This window comes from Falco cherrug, chromosome 11 (assembly GCF_023634085.1).
Source record: "Falco cherrug isolate bFalChe1 chromosome 11, bFalChe1.pri, whole genome shotgun sequence".
Classification (NCBI taxonomy): Eukaryota; Metazoa; Chordata; class Aves; order Falconiformes; family Falconidae; genus Falco; species Falco cherrug.
This window is the reverse complement of record NC_073707.1, coordinates 7,841,322-7,861,449: the sequence shown is the minus strand read 5'-3', so window position 1 is coordinate 7,861,449 and position 20,128 is coordinate 7,841,322. Positions and strand designations below refer to the sequence as shown.

At 41.9% G+C, this 20,128-nt stretch overlaps 1 protein-coding gene across 3 annotated transcripts; it reads left to right on the top strand.

Moving 5' to 3' along the window:
* Nucleotides 1–1,755: 1,755 nt before the first annotated feature.
* IWS1 (interacts with SUPT6H, CTD assembly factor 1) lies at nucleotides 1,756–18,901 on the top strand. Of its 3 annotated transcripts, XM_055723588.1 has the most exons (15): nucleotides 2,523–2,638; nucleotides 4,655–4,711; nucleotides 4,800–4,854; nucleotides 8,677–9,391; nucleotides 9,988–10,186; nucleotides 10,429–10,486; nucleotides 10,817–10,917; nucleotides 11,654–11,804; nucleotides 13,089–13,171; nucleotides 13,446–13,575; nucleotides 14,599–14,716; nucleotides 15,471–15,582; nucleotides 15,754–15,810; nucleotides 15,981–16,092; nucleotides 18,496–18,901. In XM_055723588.1, exons 4-15 carry the CDS (start codon nucleotides 8,710–8,712, stop codon nucleotides 18,625–18,627), a joined length of 1,935 nt encoding a protein of 644 aa, XP_055579563.1. In that variant the 5' UTR covers nucleotides 2,523–2,638; nucleotides 4,655–4,711; nucleotides 4,800–4,854; nucleotides 8,677–8,709; the 3' UTR covers nucleotides 18,628–18,901. The 3 variants fall into 3 exon arrangements, with proteins under 3 accessions (XP_055579562.1, XP_055579563.1, XP_055579564.1); XM_055723587.1 differs by lacking the exons at nucleotides 4,655–4,711; nucleotides 4,800–4,854 and adding an exon at nucleotides 1,756–1,945; XM_055723589.1 differs by lacking the exon at nucleotides 4,655–4,711.
* The last annotated feature ends 1,227 nt before the right edge of the window (nucleotides 18,902–20,128 follow it).

The following is a 20,128-nucleotide window of genomic DNA, read 5'->3' as shown; positions in this document are numbered from 1 at the left end:
TTTGCGGCTATCTGGAAACAACCTCTGGAGCTACAAAGAGACATTATCTGCATGTTTTGTGTATGCTGCTTTCAGGGTTAAAAAAAAAAAAAAGGTTTCTGCATTATTTACTAAGAATATAGGATTGTATCCAAGAAACACCTGACGCCACTGCCAATTTCTGCTTCGAAGTGAAACACTGTAGATGTTAAGTAATAACTCAATTCAGAGAGTTCAGCTGTATGTAACATGGTTCACTGAACTCTCTGCATTGTAATTGTGCTTGCTGCTGGAGTGTAAGTTTTAGTTAATGGCTTAACCACTCTGCCATTCATTCTAAAGTGCCTCTGGCGCAGAAGAAATAATGACTCATTTTGCTCAGAGTCCCCAACTTGCTAAAGTGCGATGTCCCTGAACAGAAGCATAGCGTGTAGGATTATAAAAATCACCGTTGCTTAGAAATATGCCAAATGACACTGCCTCAACAGTTTTCTGCCCGTCACATTAACCTGTACCCCCTTAGAAAATGAAGATGTTTTGTTCGTCACAGAAGAAGAAGAGAGGCAGGTGACCAGCACTGCATGCATTTATTAAGCTTTCCATTTTAAACAATGCCTCAATGACAGAAGTCATCTCTAGTAAGCCTCTACTGACATATCATAGGTGTGCCAAATAACTGAATAGTGCAACTGTTCAGAGGATAGAGGTTGCTAAAAGAGAACACAACAATTCCTGAAAAAAGCAAGAGGTCGTTCCGCCCCCGTGTTCACTCCAGAACTCAGCAGTTACAGGGGAGTTCAAGGCTAACTTTCAGTCAATGCTGAAGGCTAAATCTGGAGAACCACCCACACATGAACTGGTTTGAACTGCAGCTTCAGCTAGGACAGGCAGACCTAAATTTGCTGAGACAACTAGTCCCGTTTCCACAGCTAGCCGCGGGTCCCCTCTTGGGCCAGCTGTGACATAAAAATTGTTGACCCCCACCACGGCATCCAGAGCCCACGTGCGTACCTGTGCCTGAAAACTGGGGTTGCTGCCTCCTTGTAGAGATTCACACTAATTCTTGCTAACTGGATTTGAAGGGAGCTGATAAATTCAGTTATCACTTAAACGGCGAAATCTTTTCTATTCAAGGCAGTAGATGAGGCTCTCGATGTCCCATCCTTTGTCAGTGTAGGAGGCATTTTTACTGCTGTGCCTTGGGCAGAAGGGAGATGCTGGGTCACTGGTGTAGCTCAGGGCTGGGGGTTTAAGCAGGCATCAGGCGTTGCCTGGGGTTTTGTCTCTTGGAAGTTCTCACACACCTCAGACAAGAAAACATCTTTATTAAAATAACCACCATTTTACACTTCCGTACAGCTGTTCGTTTCCCATGTTGATGGAAGGGCTCCAACTAGCCTTTTTTCCCTCAAGCGCTCCTTCAATTTCCTCAGCACTTCAGTTCTCAAGCTCAAACCAAACTATTTTTTACCAAAAACTGCAGGAAAACGTTTCGGGAGGGGGCAAAACCCCCACCGTTTTCTACCTCGCTGCAGTTCAGTCGGCCTGCGTACGGCAGCAGCGACCAGCCTCCAGTTTCCCCTCACTGCCACCCCAGCTCAGCTCCACCGAACGGGCGGCGGCTGGAACCGCCTCAGCGCGGGCGGCGGGGCGGGTAACGGCCGCGGCCCCGCGCGCCGCGCCCCCTGGCGGCCGCGCCCCTGAAGCCTCGCGAGAGCCGCCCCTCGCGGGGGGAAGGGGGCGGCCGTTCGTAGCGCACGCGCGGGGCGGGTGCCGGCCGTTCGGGGCAGAGGCGCCATTTTGGGCCTGTGCGCGGCGGGAGGCGGCGGTGCCGGGAGGCGGCGGGCCCTAGTGGCGAGCGCTGCGCTGGGGGCTTGGCCCCGCCGCCAGCCCGCGGGGCCTCGGCGGGGAGGCGCGGCCGGTGCCACCGCCATGGAGGGCGAGTACTACGGCGGGGACCAGTCAGGTAGCGGTGCGGGAGCGTCCCCCGCGGGAGGGACGCCCGGGGCGCGGGGCCCTGTGAGGGAGAGCGGTGGGCACGGCGGGGCCCGCGGGGATCGCCGTGCCTTGGCCGCCTCCCGCCTGCCGGGGCCGTTCGCCTGCCCCGCGGTGTCACGTAGCGGCGGCGGCGTGCCCGGGGCCGCGGCTCGGCCGGCGGGTGTGCGGGGTCGGGCCGGGCCGCCTCTGCCCCGGCCGTGGTCAGCGGCCGCCGCCGGGGCTCTGGGGTGACAGTGGCGGGGCCGGGCCGGGCCGTTGGCGCGATCGCGGCGCAGCCGCCGCCTGATCGTGAGTTCGGTGTCTTGCGGAGTGTGTCAGTCGGTGCGTGCATGCTGTGAGTAGCTCAGTGGTCTCTTCTGGGATGTGTGTGGTGGGTTTGTGCCGAACCTGCCCGGTAGGTACCCTCCGTGTCTGTGTCAGTGCAGTCAGAACTCGAGTCTGACTGTAGCGCTGCCTGGCTCCCTGTTGATCACCCCTGTCAGTGCTCTTCTAAACACGGGGAGATGTCACTGAGTGTTGCTTTTCTTTTCTTAACTTCGGAGTAGATGATGGTGGAGCTACTCCAGTGCAAGATGAACGAGATTCAGGATCTGATGTTGAAGATGAAGGAAACGAACAGCACTCTGGGTCTGAGAATGGAAGTGTAGGGCACCATTCAGAGGTACTACTGGAACTTTATCTAAAGATTGCTGTCCTGTACATTGATTTTTTGTTGTTGTTGTTGTTTGTTTAAAGAGGCATTCTCTCATAACTGACACTTACATATTCATTCAATTGTTCTTAAGGGTCTTGTCTGGCAGAACTTTACCGCTAGAAAGAAATGCATCAGATAAGTCTCTTGACCAGTATGTAGGATAGGGTCTTTTTTAATTGTTCTTGTTATAATAGTATTCACTGTTTTGTACTAGGAAAAAGTTTAACATTGTTAATAATTGATTGCAAGAAGGTAAACCTTTTGGGTTTGAAAATCTTAAGCAATGCATTAAGAGGAATTTGGAATTGTACCTCAAATTTTGCACCATAGTGTAAAACTACACATTGTGGGGGCATAGATTTCTGTAATAAAGAATAAATGCTCTCCCATTTTCCATCTTTCCTCAGCTGTGAGCATTGACTCAAGTCTATTTTGTGCTGTATTTTTCATCTTGTCATTCACAAAGGAGCAGATCATTACCATGTGGAGCAGGAGCAGGTTAAGGTTCCTGAATGGGATCTGTTCTTCCTCTGAAGAGGTTCTTGATTTGAGAAGCCTGTGCTGTGAAAAGGGTGGTAATGCTTTGATCCAGAGTTGTTTGGGGGACAGTCACTTAAGTTGTGGTTTGATTGTTTTGGTTGAAAAGAGATTATGGTAAAAGTGAAGGTACCTTTTAGATTTCTAGGACAGGTTTGGAGTTAATTTTGAGGAACTTCTTGTTCCTCTTGATGCAGAATTACATCAGGTCTTAACTAGGAGGGAATAATTTTGGCCTGTGAACTCATGTCCTCTGCCAGCAAAGTTACATTATGGAGAACTTTTTGGTATTCGTAAAAACTGTAATCAAAGTCATTGCATTCTGTTCTGCATATTTTGTTAGATTTTATGTAAAGATCAGGATTGACTCTGACAGGGTTTTCACTGTTACACATTTTTAAAATTGCTTAAAATTTGGATTGTGTGATGTGATGTACTGCATCAGGCGGATGTGTCAAAAGGCTCAACTCTGTTGTGGTGTAACTTGCAATCTTACCTTTTTGTTTGATTGGCTGGTTTTTCTTCTGGTGGCGTTTTGTTTTGGTTTTACTACCATGCTTTTATTGAATTCATACTCCCCTCAGAGTTAGAAAGTAGATCAAGATTTTATATTTGTATAAAATGAAAGTTCTTCTCATGTATTTGAATTCCAGTGTAAAGCAGATTTGGAGGGGGTTTTTTGTTTGTTTTAAAAGGTGTTACTATTGATTTGGTGCAAGGCATCATCTCTTGTGACAATCAGGATTTTGGTGTGGGAGAACATATGCTTTTCAGCATGGGAGAAATAACTGTCTTTCAAAGGGATTTAGTACTCCTGTTTTAATGAAAAAAGAGTGGTGATGAGTGCATGGAGAATCATGTTGCTGTTACAATAACACTAAGCTTTTCTGCTGTGTATGAAAACTTAGTCATTTTTTTCTTACTCTTCTATACTCCTGTGGGATTTTGATTTTACTTACTGTGGCAATGTAGTTAGAAATCTGGCCTAAAGGACAGGTAGTTGAGTATTACTTACATCTTCAGTATGTCTTTTTCAGATTTAAATAACCAGAAAGTACTAGGACCTATTATCATTGTTAACTGATACTCTTCGTGTGCCTGCATTATTTTAAGGGCTTTGTTCTGTGATAGGTGTTGAATATTCCTCTGTAGATAAAATACTGAAGAAAGTACATTAAGAAAAAAAGAACAAAAGAACTGAAACACTTTTCTGCCCAGTAGTAAATGTGAACCTTCATGCTTTAGTGCTTTGATTCAGTTCAAAATTTGAGTATTTTGTTTTGTTATAAAGTCTTGCATTGTTTCCCCTGCATCAGACTCCAATATGCAGTGCAATACAATGCAATAATGTGGAGCAGCTGTCTCCTGAAAGGGAGTAGCTTTCAGTGATTTATCATATTATTTACCCTAAATATTCTTTCATCCTCTTATTTCCTTCATCTTTAGGAATATGTGGGAGGAATGACACTCAAATGTAGTAAAACCTTTGAGACAGCCTAATCAGTTAAGTCTATTTAATTACTATTTCGTCTCTAATGTAGAACTTGGATGTAAAGAACTGAAGTTTTAAACTTTCAAACTTTTTTTTCAGGTTCTTAACTTTAAAGGAAAGGGGAATCCTGAGGAATTACTTATGTAGGTCTCAGGTATGTGGGTTTTTCTTTTCCACAATTCTTTTCTGGCTTTCCTTCCCCCAGTCCCACTTTATCTATAAATGTTCTCCTTGATGTCCTTATCAATTCTGCTTTAGACAAATAGAATTAGATAACACATAGTTTTAGTACAGTAATGAACATGAAATCATGTTTACAGTGTTTGTACAAGTCAGGTTCATATGGAAATCTTTAATGACTTAGATTCTTACACTTTCACCAAATCGCTGCTGTCTTCATGAATTAAGTTGTAGTTTGACTGTGACTGTTAACAAACATATATAAATATCTTACATCTCTGAAAAAAACCAAAAACTTGCTGATCTGCCTATGATGGTTATGTATGCCTTAGTTTACCAAGTGTCATTCATGAGAGTGTAGTGGATGGGTCAATTTTGTTGAACTTACTAAATTATCAAAGTAATACCTCTTAAAAGTGACTGCATGTTGATCCAATAAACTACCTGCTAACTGAAATTTTTATGTAGAAGGATAACACTGTAAATTTGATTGTGATGTATTCCTTATTTTATACTGTACTAAAGCCTCATGTTATAGAATTGTTTCAGTTACAAAAAAATTAAGGACATCTCAATTAAAATGTTTATAGATAAAGAGGAGGAAGAAAAGAAAGCAAAGGAATTAGAGAAAAATACAGTAGCAATTACCTGAGACCTACTTGTTTTTAAGGATGTCTGATCTTTTATTTTAAGTATTTGGAAAAGGAAAACGAGAAAACTCCAAAATTACATACTTGATTTCTTTGAAAACATCTTTTTAGAGACGAACTAGTAAAAAAAAAACCAACGGTGGGTGGGGAGACCATCCTTCAGAGTTTAGTCATCTTACTGTAAAGTTGCATGCGCTTCTTATATCAAGTATATTGCAAAACATTTACAGATTCGTTAATTGTATTCAGAAGAACTTTGCACGCTGGCTGTGGACAGGGCCTGTCTGTTCTGTGTAGGCTCTGAGCGAGTCAGCTCTGCTTCAGGAGATGCTCGGTTATGTTAATGTGCTGAGTCTGAGGTAGCAGTCGTCTCTCTGCCGGGCTTACTAACTTGACTAACATGGCTGTGTGCTTTTTGTGTTCACTCTGGTTGAGCTTTCCAGACTCAGGACTAGAGTAGATGGTGCCTTTCTGCCCAGTCTGTGTCGGGGCACCTGTATTGTCCGAGTGGTTCTGCTGGAGGTGGTTACGTCACAGTAGAGTTCAACGGCTGTCACCGCTGGGATTCTGTGGTGCAGAGCACTGTGTAATCACAGTGTGAGCTAATTAGGATGCATGTCTGCTCTCCCTCCCCTAACATCTTCATTCTCAAGGGTGATTGTCAGTTTGTAATAAAAGAGTAGAGATTCAGTATATCTAAAGTGCTTTGGTAATAATGCTGTATATTTGTAATGACTTCTTGCCAAGTATTTTGCCTGGGAAGTTCCATGTAATGTAGTAATGTATACTGAATGAGTGGGTGTATTACCTGCAGCCATGCTTCCAGCCTTAGGAACATTTAAGAATCATTAATTCCAGTTGTTTTTTAGTTTTGTTCACTAGATACTTTCTAGAGTGGAAGGTGACAAGCCCAAAATTATTAGTACCTCTTAAGCATTAGCTATCTGAAATCAAGAGAAGATAGACAAACCCACCAAAAATTAAATGGTAGGAAAAAAAGGGTTAAAGAATTTCTATTATTATAAACATCAATTTCAGTGTAGACAGCTGCATTTCAGTACTTGTCAATGACCTTACCTGTAGCACTGCTGTAAAAGCTGTTTCCTGTTGTTTGCAACTGCAGTTTTCTTCAATCTTAAATAATACAGTCAAAGAAAATGTGTCCAGTACACATGTTGGCTTATGTGGGAGGTACTGGGCAGGAGAGGACAATCAGATTAATCTTTTTTTTTTTTGGGGGGGGGGGGGGAAGAGTAAACAAAATCCCATAACAATCTGAGAGCAGTTGAGTGTGTGTGTGTAATCTTCCTCAGCTGAGCATCCTCTAACTTCTTAATCTTCATATTTTATTCTTTAAAATTCCAAATTCGGGTTTTAACAGAATCATGTTTCCTTTTTGTAAGGAGAAATGGGAAATACTGAGTAACACCGCCAGCATGATTCAAAACACTGGCATTGCTGGAGAGACAGGGACAAGCAGTAGAGTGAAAACTACTCACTGGGATTATCACATCAGCTATTTTGTAGCTAGCATTAAGTAACGTGGAAATAGTGAAGTTATATTTGAAGTGCATGTTTTAAAATTATATAGGCCTGATTTTTTTTGCATTGTGTTAGTAACTTCCTGTTAGTGATGCTGCAGTAATTTAGAAGTTACTACTTTATCAAGTGCTAGCCAAGGAATAAATGCTTAAGGTCCAAAATCTTAAAAAGCAATGTTATTTTCTACTTGGTATAATTCTGGAGGGAGTAGTTCCTAAAAGCAATTAAGAAGGAATTTTAAATAACATTAATTTTAATCATACATTTTTGAAGAGTGTTTGTTGTAGGTGTAGGATAAATACAATACACCTGCATTGTTTTGTAGGGCTCTGAATGTGGAAATAGAATGACCATAGAAAATAAAAATAGAAAGTCTGTCTTTCCAAGGAAATCAAATTGCTGACAAAAAAGCTTTGGAAGCTCTGGGACATACAGGTCTTAAAGAATCTCCTAGGACAATAAATACTTAGTTTGCAAATGTGGAAGAAGTCTATGGCTGAGACAAAATCACCCTTGAGGAGAGCCTGGCCGAAGAATGGAGTTGAATATGTAGGAAAGAAGTTCCTTTTACGGTATTGTTCTTTTCAGTAGAAAATGAGATTGTGACAGTGACTGTGAGAGGAGTACTGAGTTAATTAGACGCTTAAACACTCATTTCATTTTGTTTTCTCAGGTAAATGCAATTGAGATTATTTTTTTTCCAAGTAGAAATTAGATGTTGTAGGAAAGACAAAACAAGATATTGTCAATAATGATATTGATAGGTGGCTTGTGAAAGGTTTTTCCAAAAATGGAGTGTGTGGCTCAGTATTTTTTGCCATGTAAAAAAAGCCATAAAGGATTGAAATACAATCCTAAAGTTTTAAGGAGATCAGTCTATTTGTGCATAATTACCTCAGGTGTCTGGATCGGCATGGGAGCTGTCAGTTTAGGGGAGAGAAGTGTTGGCTCTGTTCTTACAATCTTATGCATTGAAACACAAAACTTTTGTTAACAGTAATACTCTGAAAGGTTTGACTAAAACTTTATTCCTGTTTTTTCCTGTGCTTTTGGTCTTGATGACTTCTTAAATAAGTTTCCTTGGCAAAGAAGGGAAGGGCGCAAGCTCTCTTGAGCTTCACTTAGAGTAATGCACGTGCAGTTCCAGTAAAAGGTATTTAATTAAAAAACCAGATATTTGAGATCTTAAGAAAAAGACAATGATAAGTGTGAGATACTGTTTCTTGCCTTATTACTGGGGATTTGGACTAAACCACTTTGAAGGCCTGACTTTTTAAAATAAAAACACTAAGCATTTACCCTTGAGGAACTTGTCCCTTAGGCATGTTTGAGTGGTTTTTATCAGTAACAGTTTCCAAAATATGGTTGAGCTGCAGGGTGGACTGACTTCCACTGATCTCTTAATATTTTCCTTGGTAAGAAATATTTTATAGTCCTTTGATGCAGGTTGTCTAATATTTATTTCTGTGTAGAAAGTATTTCAGTTTGTAGTACCTTGGGTAATTGAATTGGAGGAAAGACAAGCAAAAATTCAGAACATTTTTTTGTTTACTTTTAAAGTGGGTTTTTTTGCTTAGTTGCCTGAGATTATTTTTCTCTTTCAGAATGAACACAGTGATGGAGAAGATGACGGGCAAATGGGAGAGCCTCATATGACAGACTCTGAAAATGAAGATATCCCAAGGCAAAAAGACAGTGACTCAGATAACGAGGAGCCTCCAAATCACAATGTAAGTGATTCGGACAATGAAGCAGCTCATGGAGGCAAAGACAGTGATTCTGATACTGAGGACCGACCAAATCGGCATTTAAGTGACTCTGAAAATGAAGATGCCTTAAATCATCGAGCAAGTGACTCTGAAAATGGAGAACCTCACAGGGATCACAGTAGTGATTTTGAAAATGAAGAATCGCACAAGCAGCCAGCCAGCGACTCGGAGAGCGAGGAGCTCCACAAGCAGCCAGCCAGCGACTCGGAGAGCGAGGAGCTCCACAAGCAGCCAGCCAGTGACTCGGAGAGCGAGGAGCTCCACAAGCAGCCAGCCAGCGACTCGGAGAGCGAGGACATTTCCAGACACAAACAAGAAATAGAGTCTGAGGATAGTGATGGGGAGGAGAGGAAGGAGGAGGTGCAGAATGATTCTCATCATTCAGATAATGAACATGTAAGGGAAGGTTTTCAGGGCTCTGACAGTGAAGAGGAAGCTCCTAAGAGACGAAAAATATCAGATAGTGATGAAGAAGAGAAAGAGGAGGAGAAGACAGTGAAGAGGAAAACAGCTATCCTTTCTGACAGTGAGGATGACAGTGAGAAAACACGTAAGGAACTGTAGTGTGAAAAGAAAAATGCGATGTGACAAGCTGTAGTGTTAGAGTTAAATCATTGGTTTTATGTGAAGAAAGCATCAGATAAATATGAAATCACAAGGCAAAGTTGGTTTTTAGAACACAAATGTGTTTGTAGAGGCTATTGTTCTAACTGCATTTCTGTGTGAACGTATAGCTAATACTTCTGAGTAATAAGTAGGTGTAATAGAAATAAGAGAGAAGACTGCAGCGATCTTGCTTTATACTGGCATCTTTGTCATGTTGATTGTTCCTGTTAACCATTTTTCTGCTTTGTTGTTACTTAGTAATTTTTTCCTCTTGTTTTTTTTTTTTTTTTTCCATATGCTAGGGGTGAGAGTCAGTTTTGAAATTACGAGGTTTTATGGGTAGAGGTATGGAAACTTCAGTTACTGACTGAATAAAACATATTTTAGAATGGGTGTATTTAAGACATACCAATGGTTTTGTGTAGGAAGGCTAGTCAGCTTCCTTCTTGTCCAAATCGAGTTTGAGAGGATAGTTTTTTGAGAGTAGCTCTTGTCACCTCTATTACTAGGACATGTAGTAATGCTCCTTTCTGTTGGCAGCTGCAAAAAAAGTACGAATCCTTTCTGATGTTGAAGAATCAGATAGTGATGCTGCTTCAGTGAAATCTGACAAAAGGAAGAAAAGTATTGTATCAGATAGTGAGGAAGAAGAAGAAGAGGAAAGAAAAGAGAATGCTGGGAAGAAAAAAGAAGAGAAAGATCTGTTTGGCAGTGACAGTGAATCTGGGAATGAGCAAGAGTAAGTGCTTCTGGGAATATGAATTCCTTTGGGGTTGCAGGTAGTGAGACTGATCATGAATGGAGAATGGATGAATGCCAGCCAGAGAATGATAGTCCACCCTCATTGGTGGTGTGAAGAGGAAGGCAGTAGCAGGTGGCAGAGTGAAAGGTGGATCTCCACACAGTCACTAGAAATTTTGCAGAATATGCACTTCTTACTGTTGCAGTCTAAATAGACAAATGTTACTGTTACCTTCACAGGAACCTGATTGCAGATATATTTGGAGAATCTGGTGATGAGGAAGAAGAGGAATTTACAGTAAGTGTTACTGCAGATGTCTCTTGTTCACTTGCTAGATATAACCTTCATGGGAACGTACTCCAAAATGACTTTGGGTTTGAGCCCATGTTCAAGGATATGCTGTATCAGGAGGGAAGCTTTATCTACTGGACTCACTGAGGTAGCATTTGGATTAAATAGCATTTACAGGTCTTCTGTTGGGAGAGTTATTGGTGTGAAAGTCATAGGTGGAGTTAGGAAGCCTTTGTTCCTCTTTCTTCTAGGTCCTCTGCAGACTTGCCTGAAGCCTTTTGTCAGGTGCTTAAGTAGGTGCTCAGTCTTAATCTGTACACTGTCTTTAACCATCAGGGTTTTAACCAGGAAGATCTGGAGGAAGAGAAGGGGGATGTAGACATGAAGGAGACAGCAGATGACTCGGACTCTGATGATAACATCAAAAGAGGGAAGCAGTAAGTCAATATGTTACGTATTCCTTTCTAATAGCAAAATGCAAGATTTTAGTGAAAGGGCTCCTCCAAAGACTGGCTAGCTAGACTTCATAGTTTAGAAAGGCATGGGACGGTGTTTCTACAGAAAGTGTGCTCTCCTAAACTGTGACGGAAGGTCCTCTCTCAGCTTGTGCAGCTTAGTCCCGTGGCAGTCCATAGCAGATTACCTGTCCTCCAGAGAACAGTATTTCATGGTTCACATCAAAACCTGGGTGAAATTAATATCTAATCAAACAAGCATCTAACTACTTTCAGCAGTTCAGCATTGGAGTCACAGATGTGTTTCTCTGGTGTAAGGGATAAGGTATGACAAGACTTGCCATCAGCACATCTCCTGTTTCCTTTCTGTCTGCTCTAGTAGCATCAGAGCAGTATATTGCAGAAACAGGAAAGCTAAATCTGTGAGCTTCAGCGCATTTTGAACACTGGATGTTACATATGTGCATGTCGTGAATTATTTCACCAAGGTCTTGCAGACTTTTGAGGGCAGCTTAGAGCCACTGAAGCCATTTGCTAATTTCCCAGCTTGTATACTGAGGATAACTAATTACCTTACAAGGACGTTGAGACACAATGCTTGTAGACTTCCTGAAGAATTTTTGAAGAGTTACGCTATAGAAATACAAAATCATTTCCTACAAAGACAGTAAGATCAACCCTTTTCTGACCATCAGCAAACTCTCTTCCTGCATTTCAGTATGGACTTCATGTCAGATTTTGACATGATGCTGCAACGAAAGAAGAGTATGAGTGGCAAGCGTAGACGAAACCGTGATGGTGGAACTTTTATTAGCGATGCAGATGATGTGGTCAGTGCTATGATTGTGAAGATGAATGAAGCTGCTGAGGTGAGTTCTCTAGGCTCCAAAGACACCTTAAAATCCACTTCCATTCTATGGGAGAATCTTGTGATCAGTAAAATACAGAAATCTGGCTGGTACTCAGGAGGAGTAATCTGTACACTATGGAAAGCTGCTGATGTGTAAACGTTTAAATGTTGTTTTGCTATTCTGAATTAAAATACTTCTTCAGTTGAAATTTGGAGGAAAATATTTATTAATTTTAAAGATTAAAATTAACTTGCTAAACTTTGATCAGCTGAGATCAGCTGCCCTATAAAAAGGGATGTATGTATGTTCTGTAAACTAAGTGAATAAAGGGACTATGTTTAAATTTCATTATATAGTTACTAGCATATATAGTGTGGGGAGGAGGGGTGGAGAGAGTGATCTGGGAGACAACTGAGACTTGGTCTTGACAAGTAAGTTTTTTCTCAGACAAGATGATAGCCAGATGTTTCAAACGAAGCCGTAAAGTTTGAAATGCTGGAGAGGAGGAAGAGCTGAGCTCTAGTATTGTGGTGTCTTTAGTTATCTAGGATGTGCCTGTCAAACCATTCTGGGGCGTGAAGAGGGGAAGAAGGGCATTAGAAGAATCTCTTTCCTTGCAATAAAAAAACATTGTGCAGAAAGAGCCTCCAGTGAATTAAGATGCGTGGAAAGGAATTATCACAGAAGGACACAATTCTGTTGATTGTAATGTCTTTTTGATATGGGAGCCTAAGTACTGAACAGGTAGTGAGTGACATTATGGCCTTAGATGATAGTTGCTTTGGAACACAGACTGTTGCACATGATGCATGTTGTGTGCTCTTACATTACTTGTATCATGCTTCAGCCTAAACCTCTAGTTTATCCAGTTACATTCTTAGCTGCAGTGATATTCTCACTTCCCATTGTTTTGGTTAGTTATTTTTTTTGTTGTTCACATGAGATTTTACAAACAAAGTTTGTAGGTTATCTGCATAGCTGAGCATGGAGGACTCTGCAGACCTCCAGTTTATTGCAGTCAACTTAAATCATGAAGTAGAAAAAAAAATATTTAGCGGGGAATTTCCTAATGTGATGCTTTTAAGGAAAACATTGGCTAAGGTGGGGACCCTTTTTTTAAGAGAAGTCATCATACAATATGTTTGGGGGCTATAGGAGGATGGAGCAGGGTACAAAGTTAGTGTAATCCTGCCAAAGTTGCACTTGTTTAATAGACTAATCTTTTTGCTGTAAATGTTGTACAGGATGAGAGTTGCTCATTTCTTTTGATTAACTTGCACTGATTCTTCAAATTTCTTACAGGAGGATCGACAGCTGAATACACAAAAGAAACCAGCACTAAAGAAATTAACTTTGTTACCAACTGTAGTTATGCATCTTAAAAAGTGAGTTGTCATTCTCCCAGTTAATTATCATCTTGGGGAATATTAGGAATTTGGTAATTTTGTGAAGTGACGTTAACAGCTGTACTGAGTATGCAGTGAAACACTTTGTCAAGTAAATGCTGGAGCTGGGTGGCCTCAAAAACCTAAAATTCTATGTACTTTTACCTGTTAATTTAACATGAAACAAACTCAAATCCACTATTGTGCTGAAGGAACATCCCGTCTTAAGATTATTACATGACTTTTTGGCTTCTCTTTACTTTAAACTTTTTAGGCAGGACCTCAAAGAAACTTTCATCGATAGTGGTGTTATGTCTGCCATCAAAGAGTGGCTTTCTCCTCTTCCAGACCGAAGTCTGCCAGCACTAAAGATACGAGAGGAACTTCTGAAGATCCTGCAAGAGGTGTGAAATTGACTTTTAACTGTATTTGATTCATGGTTCTCCATTGAGTCTTACTTTGTAGATACGCTGTCTAGCTGAACAAAATTTGGCTGGGGAACTTCAGGCGCTCGATTGTTGTTATGAAAATTTTGCCCATGTTCACAACAAAGCAAATAGCTCTGCTGGCAGCAGGCCAGAAGACATTTCTGAGTGTTGGAGGTGAGCTACAGACATGAAGTTCTCTGCCCTCTCTCAGGGAGTTGTGTGCTGTGGCATTTTCTAGATTCTTGATAAATCTAAACTGCCTAGTCACTTCCCTCCTTCTCAAGAGGCTCATACGTTGTGATTGGTCACTTCAGTTTGTCTTTGACGCGTTCATAAAATAAGTGTGGCATAGTCTTGACAGTGAAGCAGAAGTGACCTTTTTTTTTTTTTTTTTTTTTTTTTTTTGCAGCATCACTACTTGGCTTTGAGTGAAGCTCTAGAAATACTTCTTCTTGTGAAGTATTTGCAAGAGTTCTGCCTCAATTTAGATTATTTGGCCCTGCCTGCCTGTTCAGGTTTATGTGCAAAGTGTAGTGAAGAATCATTTGTTAAGTATCCCTGAGTTCTTCTCTCTCATGGTCCCTTCTCTCCAGCCTATTAAACATGTGCAGGGCACTAGAAAGCCCATCATACTCAGTGTAGACTTTCAGCATTTGTACCTAATCTGATTACTTGAATGCTTTTTCCCCGTGAGTTTTTATCTTTATAAAATGAATGCTTTGAAGGCAGTAACTCAGTTCTTGGGTAATATAAGTAGAAGAGCATTTGGAATAAATAGTTCTGGAAACTTATTAATTTTGTGTGTAAAAACTACGAATGTCAAGGCAAACTTCTGGGTTGTGGCATTTGATACTTGACCCAGTTCCTAGTGGGACAGTGAAAAGTGCTGATTTCCCCAGGCTTATTATGAAAGTGGATTTGGTCTTGGAAAGTTCAGTGGCACCCTTAATGTTTGGACATAATTTCTTATTATTTTCTGACTTTGTCTTTACCCCACAGTTGCCCAGTGTGAGCCAGGAGACGCTGAAGCACAGTGGCATTGGGCGAGCTGTGATGTACCTCTACAAACACCCCAAAGAGTCGAGACCTAACAAGGATATGGCAGGGAAGCTAATCAGTACGTAAACCTCCCTTTGCCTTGTGTCAGTGAGACTTCACTGGTAATTTAATTTTCGTGTCAGTCTCTCTTGCATGTTTTTTTGCTATCATCTGTAGTAGAATTAATTCTGCGGTGTAGGAATCTCACTAACCTGTTTCATCACATTGTAGAGCTGTAGACAAATGCTGTTATATGAACTTCCAAACACACCTTTTCCTGTTTCTTTCATTTCTGTTCTGAATCAGAGGATGGCATTTATTTTGCCCAGGTTCTCTTGGCTAGTTGTCCAAACCTCATGTCTATGCTACAAAGGCAGGAAGGTGCTGCCAGAAGACAGTTTATTCCATGGACTTTAAAAAGATCTTGGATGACTGAAAGTTTACTTCCTAAACAGCTGTAGTCATTGTGTAGTGCATTCCATCCTGAATGACTGTAAATTGATAATAAACTTAGGTTCTTTAAGAACTGTTTTGCATATTTCTAAAACCATTCACTGTGGTGTGCAGGATTTTCTGACACTTAAGAGCTCAGAGAGATTCTAAAAGGGCAGGCAACAGCAAGAGACTTTATGGATGAAAGCTCCTTCTTAGTGTCCACAAGGCTGGATTACCCTGAAATATTAAGGGCTCAAAAACATTTTTTTTTTGGTTGAAAGAGAGTGTAAATACTTGCCCTAAACTTTGAAAGCTGTCTTTGGTCACCAGAGTAGTTTGGAGATAAACTTCAGAGGCCCAGTGTTTGTTAACCAGTTTGTTGGGTATTTTTTTAATAGATGAATGGTCTCGACCAATCTTTGGCCTTACCTCAAACTACAAAGGCATGACAAGAGAAGAGAGGGAACAGAGAGATTTGGAACAGATGCCTCAGCGAAGGAGACTGAGCAGGTAGGAGTAGCTGGCAGAAACATGAAAACCTTTCTGTGTTAAGACTCCATCAAGAAAACCAGAGTGGTGTGTAAATGTTAATTTACACACCTTTTACCACACTTGACTGTCTTTTAAAATTACTGTCTTTCTCTGTGTATAGATGCCTATAAAATTCTTTTTTTCTTGCAGCTCTGGCGGTCAGACTCCCCGCAGGGACCTGGAGAAAGTGTTAACTGGAGAGGAAAAGTAGGTTGGATGTAAAAATCTTTGATTAGAAAAAAGGATTTCAGTTGTAATTTGTTATGAGGTTTAGAGGCAATGGTTATGCAGTGTGTTTCAGAGATAGAACAGGCTATATTGCTTGTACTTCTTTCTGTATAAGCTTTGTCTCTAACAGTCACACCTTTTTTCTGCAGGGCTCTTAGACCTGGAGACCCCGGGTTCTGTGCCCGTGCGAGGGTGCCGATGCCCTCCAACAAGGACTATGTGGTCAGGCCAAAGTGGAATGTGGAGATGGAGTCCTCCAGGGTAAGCACTGCCCCTCTTCTAGTGACTCTGTACCTCCAGTGCGCTCTGATTAAGCCTGGGAATCTGTCGCCTTACTGCCGTGGTTCCTGTGTGGTAGTTCTTTCAAGTGCCTCTTCTAATTCAAGTAGACAGTAAGTTCTGCTATCAGGTGGGCTGTCATAAGTTCATCAAATACTTTCACTCGGGTATTGTTCCTGCTCTAATCAAAAAGAGATTTTCGTGTTAACTCTCGTAGAGTTTCTCTCTAGGGTGAGAATCTGATTACAGGCCTCTTACTTTAGAGCATTTTGAACTAATGTTTCAATAAGTGTCGCTGATTTTTTTTTTTTATACCTCTCCCAGTTGTTGTAGATGTTCTTTTGATAATATTCCAGTTGCAGAAAACTTTGAGGTTTTGGTAAACCTCAAACCAAGCCTTTGCCTTGCTTTATTTGGTTCGTCTATCTACCCTGTACAGTTTAAATTAAAAGTGGGGTACATGGTAGAACACATGTAAATGGAAGAAGTAATAATTGCTGTGCTTGCTGCTGTTATCTCTCCTTCTGTGCATTAATTGAGATATTGTTTCTAGCCCGGGACTATTAAGAGAGGTATTAGTCGCTTGGAAAAACACAAGAGACGGTTTGCTGAACAGAAACGACTCAGCAAAGTGCATCGGGCCATCAAGTTCAGCATTGAAGGCAACAGGATGCCCCTGTAGCCATGACACTCTGCCTTCCCCAAGTTTGAGAGGTATCCCTCAAGGGAGGTGTGAACAGTGCATGTGCTTCAGCTGTTGGCAGTTTGCACATACAGGAAAGGAGTGTGTACACCCTAACTTAAACTTGGAAACTTGGAAAACTCTCCTTGTGTTCTCTCATGTCTGTACTGTGACCTAAAAGGTAACTTGTACAGGAAAAAATAGGCTGTAGCCGTGGTACCTGCCTCAACAGCTTCAGGATACCCAAATGACAGGTGTAAAATGAATATACCTGCACTGAAAAGGAGCTTTGTACCACCAGTGGTTTTGAATGCTGTTCTGATGTAATAAGGTTCGCCAGGTTTACCTGAACTGACACACAGGAATTCTTAGCGCTTAGTACAGGACCACATGTCACTGTATACCACCATCTGTGGCTGGTGTTTCACTGGTTCAGAGCGCAAGGTATTTCTCACACCCACTCTTTCAAGGAAGCTGAGTGAAGTGAGAGTTAAGGGGTGTTTGACAGGAGGCAGAGAATGAGACCTCTGCAGAGCAGGGGGAGAAGAATCCCCTGCTGGGAATGCAGGGTGGAGGGAGGTCAGTGGCGTACATCAGTGCAGGAATGGTTTTGACAGTTTCTAGTCCACATTTCAGTTCTGTGAGCAGGGCCGCCACCAGCTAGTACTGCCAGGAAGAGGCTAGCGCAAATGGTAGATAACTGTTGAGTTTAAGCTTCATATTTTCGTGTTTTAAAAAATTACGTATTTTTAAAAATCACTGAAATTCCAGGTGCAATTTTAGTGAACAGTTTTATGAATAAAGTTTATTTAAAATCACTGTCAGGAGCATCTTCCTCAGGGATGGGAACAAGAGGTTTGGTTTCTGATAGATGGGGGGGTTTGTCAGATATTAAGTACCATGTTCTGGATATCTCTGTTTCTCCCAAACTCAAAAGGTGTGAAGTTCCCATCATTTGTTGTTTCTGTTGTCTAGTTAGGGGGAAATTGCTGGCTATGCATTGGAAGATCCTTCCTGTTTGTCTTCAGGGGCGTTTCTTTACAGAATCACTGTATTTAATCTGTGCAGAATAAATGCTGCATCATCTCAGTTTTTTGTTCGCAGTTAAAATACAGAGATGAAAGGCAGTAACTCCTCTAATAACTTGTATGGTCAGCTTAGGCATTTCTTTTGCTTCCCCCTACACCCTCTTTGTCCCAATGATCTCTTGCTTTTTAAATACTAATTGGTGACCTTTAAAATAAATTGCAGTTTGGAACTGATACGTCAGCTCGGTCCATCTCAGTTACAGTGTATTCATACCTAAAACCTTCCCCCCACAGGAAGCCTGTATGTGCCCACCACATTTCCGACACTGAACTCCAGCCGATACAGATACAAAACTATTCCAAACTGTAAATTCAGCCGGCATGTGAACAACTAACATTGTTATTAATCCCTGTAACGTGAAAGCTTTACTGTGTGATGTTTGTGAGCGCGACTGCCTCCATATATGTGATGCATATATTGGGGGAACCATTTTATCCACGTGGTGGGGAGAGGATGCGTGCGCGCATGCACCCCCCCCCCCCCCCCCCCCCACTCGGAACCAGTGGCTTCATCAGCTCCCTCTTGCAGGTTTAACCTTGCATGCATTGCTCTTCTGGAACCTCTGGGATGTCTGCTTTTTTTTCAGCGGTAATTATTAGTTTTATTTTTTTAAGTTCCAGGGGACCTCTAAGAAAGGCGTGAGTCGACTGGACAAACAGATGCGGAAGTTCACAGATATCAGGAAAAAAAGCAGATCGGCCCACGCAGTGAAAATCAGCATTGAGGGCAATAAGATGCCATTGTGACCCTTCACAGAATACCCCGTGATCTCTGCTGTAAGACAATACACCCATAGACTCTTTGGAGACCTTTAAATTTTTTAACAACTTGTTTGGGGTTTTTTTAGTGAATCTTTAAATTGTTGGTTCAGGTTCTGGTATAAGATGTTGTCCGAGGACTGTGAATATGGGGACTTCTTTCTCCTGATTGTATTTAAACTTGCTCTATTGTGTCCTTTGTACAGATCACGTATTTGTTGTATTGCAACACTTTAGACAATAAAACATCTGTTTTTTTCTGGGGGGCTGTCTGTTGATTCCTCAAGAGAATGTATGTGCGGACCACCTGGTACGTGGAAGAGCTGCTAATTGATGATTTTCTGTTTACCATTGGCCATTTCCTCTTTATCCAGTGCTTTATTAATCAGTTGTTCTGTCTTTGGAGATGTACATGTATTGGTTTTGATTATTAATACTGACCATCTTCCACTCAAAGGATTTCATTTTTCATGAAACACAATGTAAAGTTCAAGAGAAGACCACCAGACTGACCACTAAAAATTCCAGCGTCTTCCGGCTAAAATGCTTGCCCCGAGACGGGCACCAACATTTCACTGTCTTGATCCTCCACACGAACAGCAAAACCTTCAGCAGTGACTGCGATGGGAGAGCAAAGGGCTGCAGCTGATGGGCTCTTCTGTGATGTTTGATAAATAGATTATTTTGAACGTAAGCCAGACTTTGGAATGGAGGTTAGTGAGACTGCCGCAGGAGACTGAATGTCGGGTTGCCGGACACTTCTTTTTTGGGTGCTTTATGCAGCTCTTGGATTAGCTGTGTGGAGCCTTTGCTGCTGGGCTTGATAACGCTGTGACTTCGTTTTGTAGAGTTGAAAGCCACGTCAGTTTTCTTCTTTCGTTCGACTTTGGTATTTAGGTAGCTCAAAGGTGTGTTGCTGTGGAGCCCGCTAGCGAGTTCTGTGTCCCTGGTGCTACAGACAGACAGCGGAGCGACATTGTGTGCTGCTGCTGCTTTACCTCTACCTCTGAAAATGCTTCCGTCTGCTGAGCTTGCCTACAAGAAGAGAATGCTCCTTGTGTTGGGTAACTGGCAGTCGGGATTTCAGTAGGAAAGCCACCTCCGTTCCAGAGGAGCGCAGCCCATTTGCTGTCGTATGTGCTCTGCAATTCTGGGAATTCGGGGTAGGGATCTGCGTGTTGGCTGACTTAGAGGCGCTAAGTACCTCCGGCATCCGCTGGCACTGATAATGGAGAGCGTGTTAAGTACGTGGATGGTCACATTTTAAACATGCTCCTGTGAGACTGCTGGGGACTCACAGTAAAGCTGTGTGCTGGGCACAAGCCTGAAGCAAGAAATGAAGGAGGCTGCCTGTGCTGGATGGTGCCTGCTAAGGGAATTCTGCTACTAGGACTTCACCTGCTCTTGCCAGGTAGGCTTATCGCACAGTAACCAACCTCAGGTGTGGGGTTTTAGCATGCTGAGATTTCCAAGGATTTGGGGTTTTTTT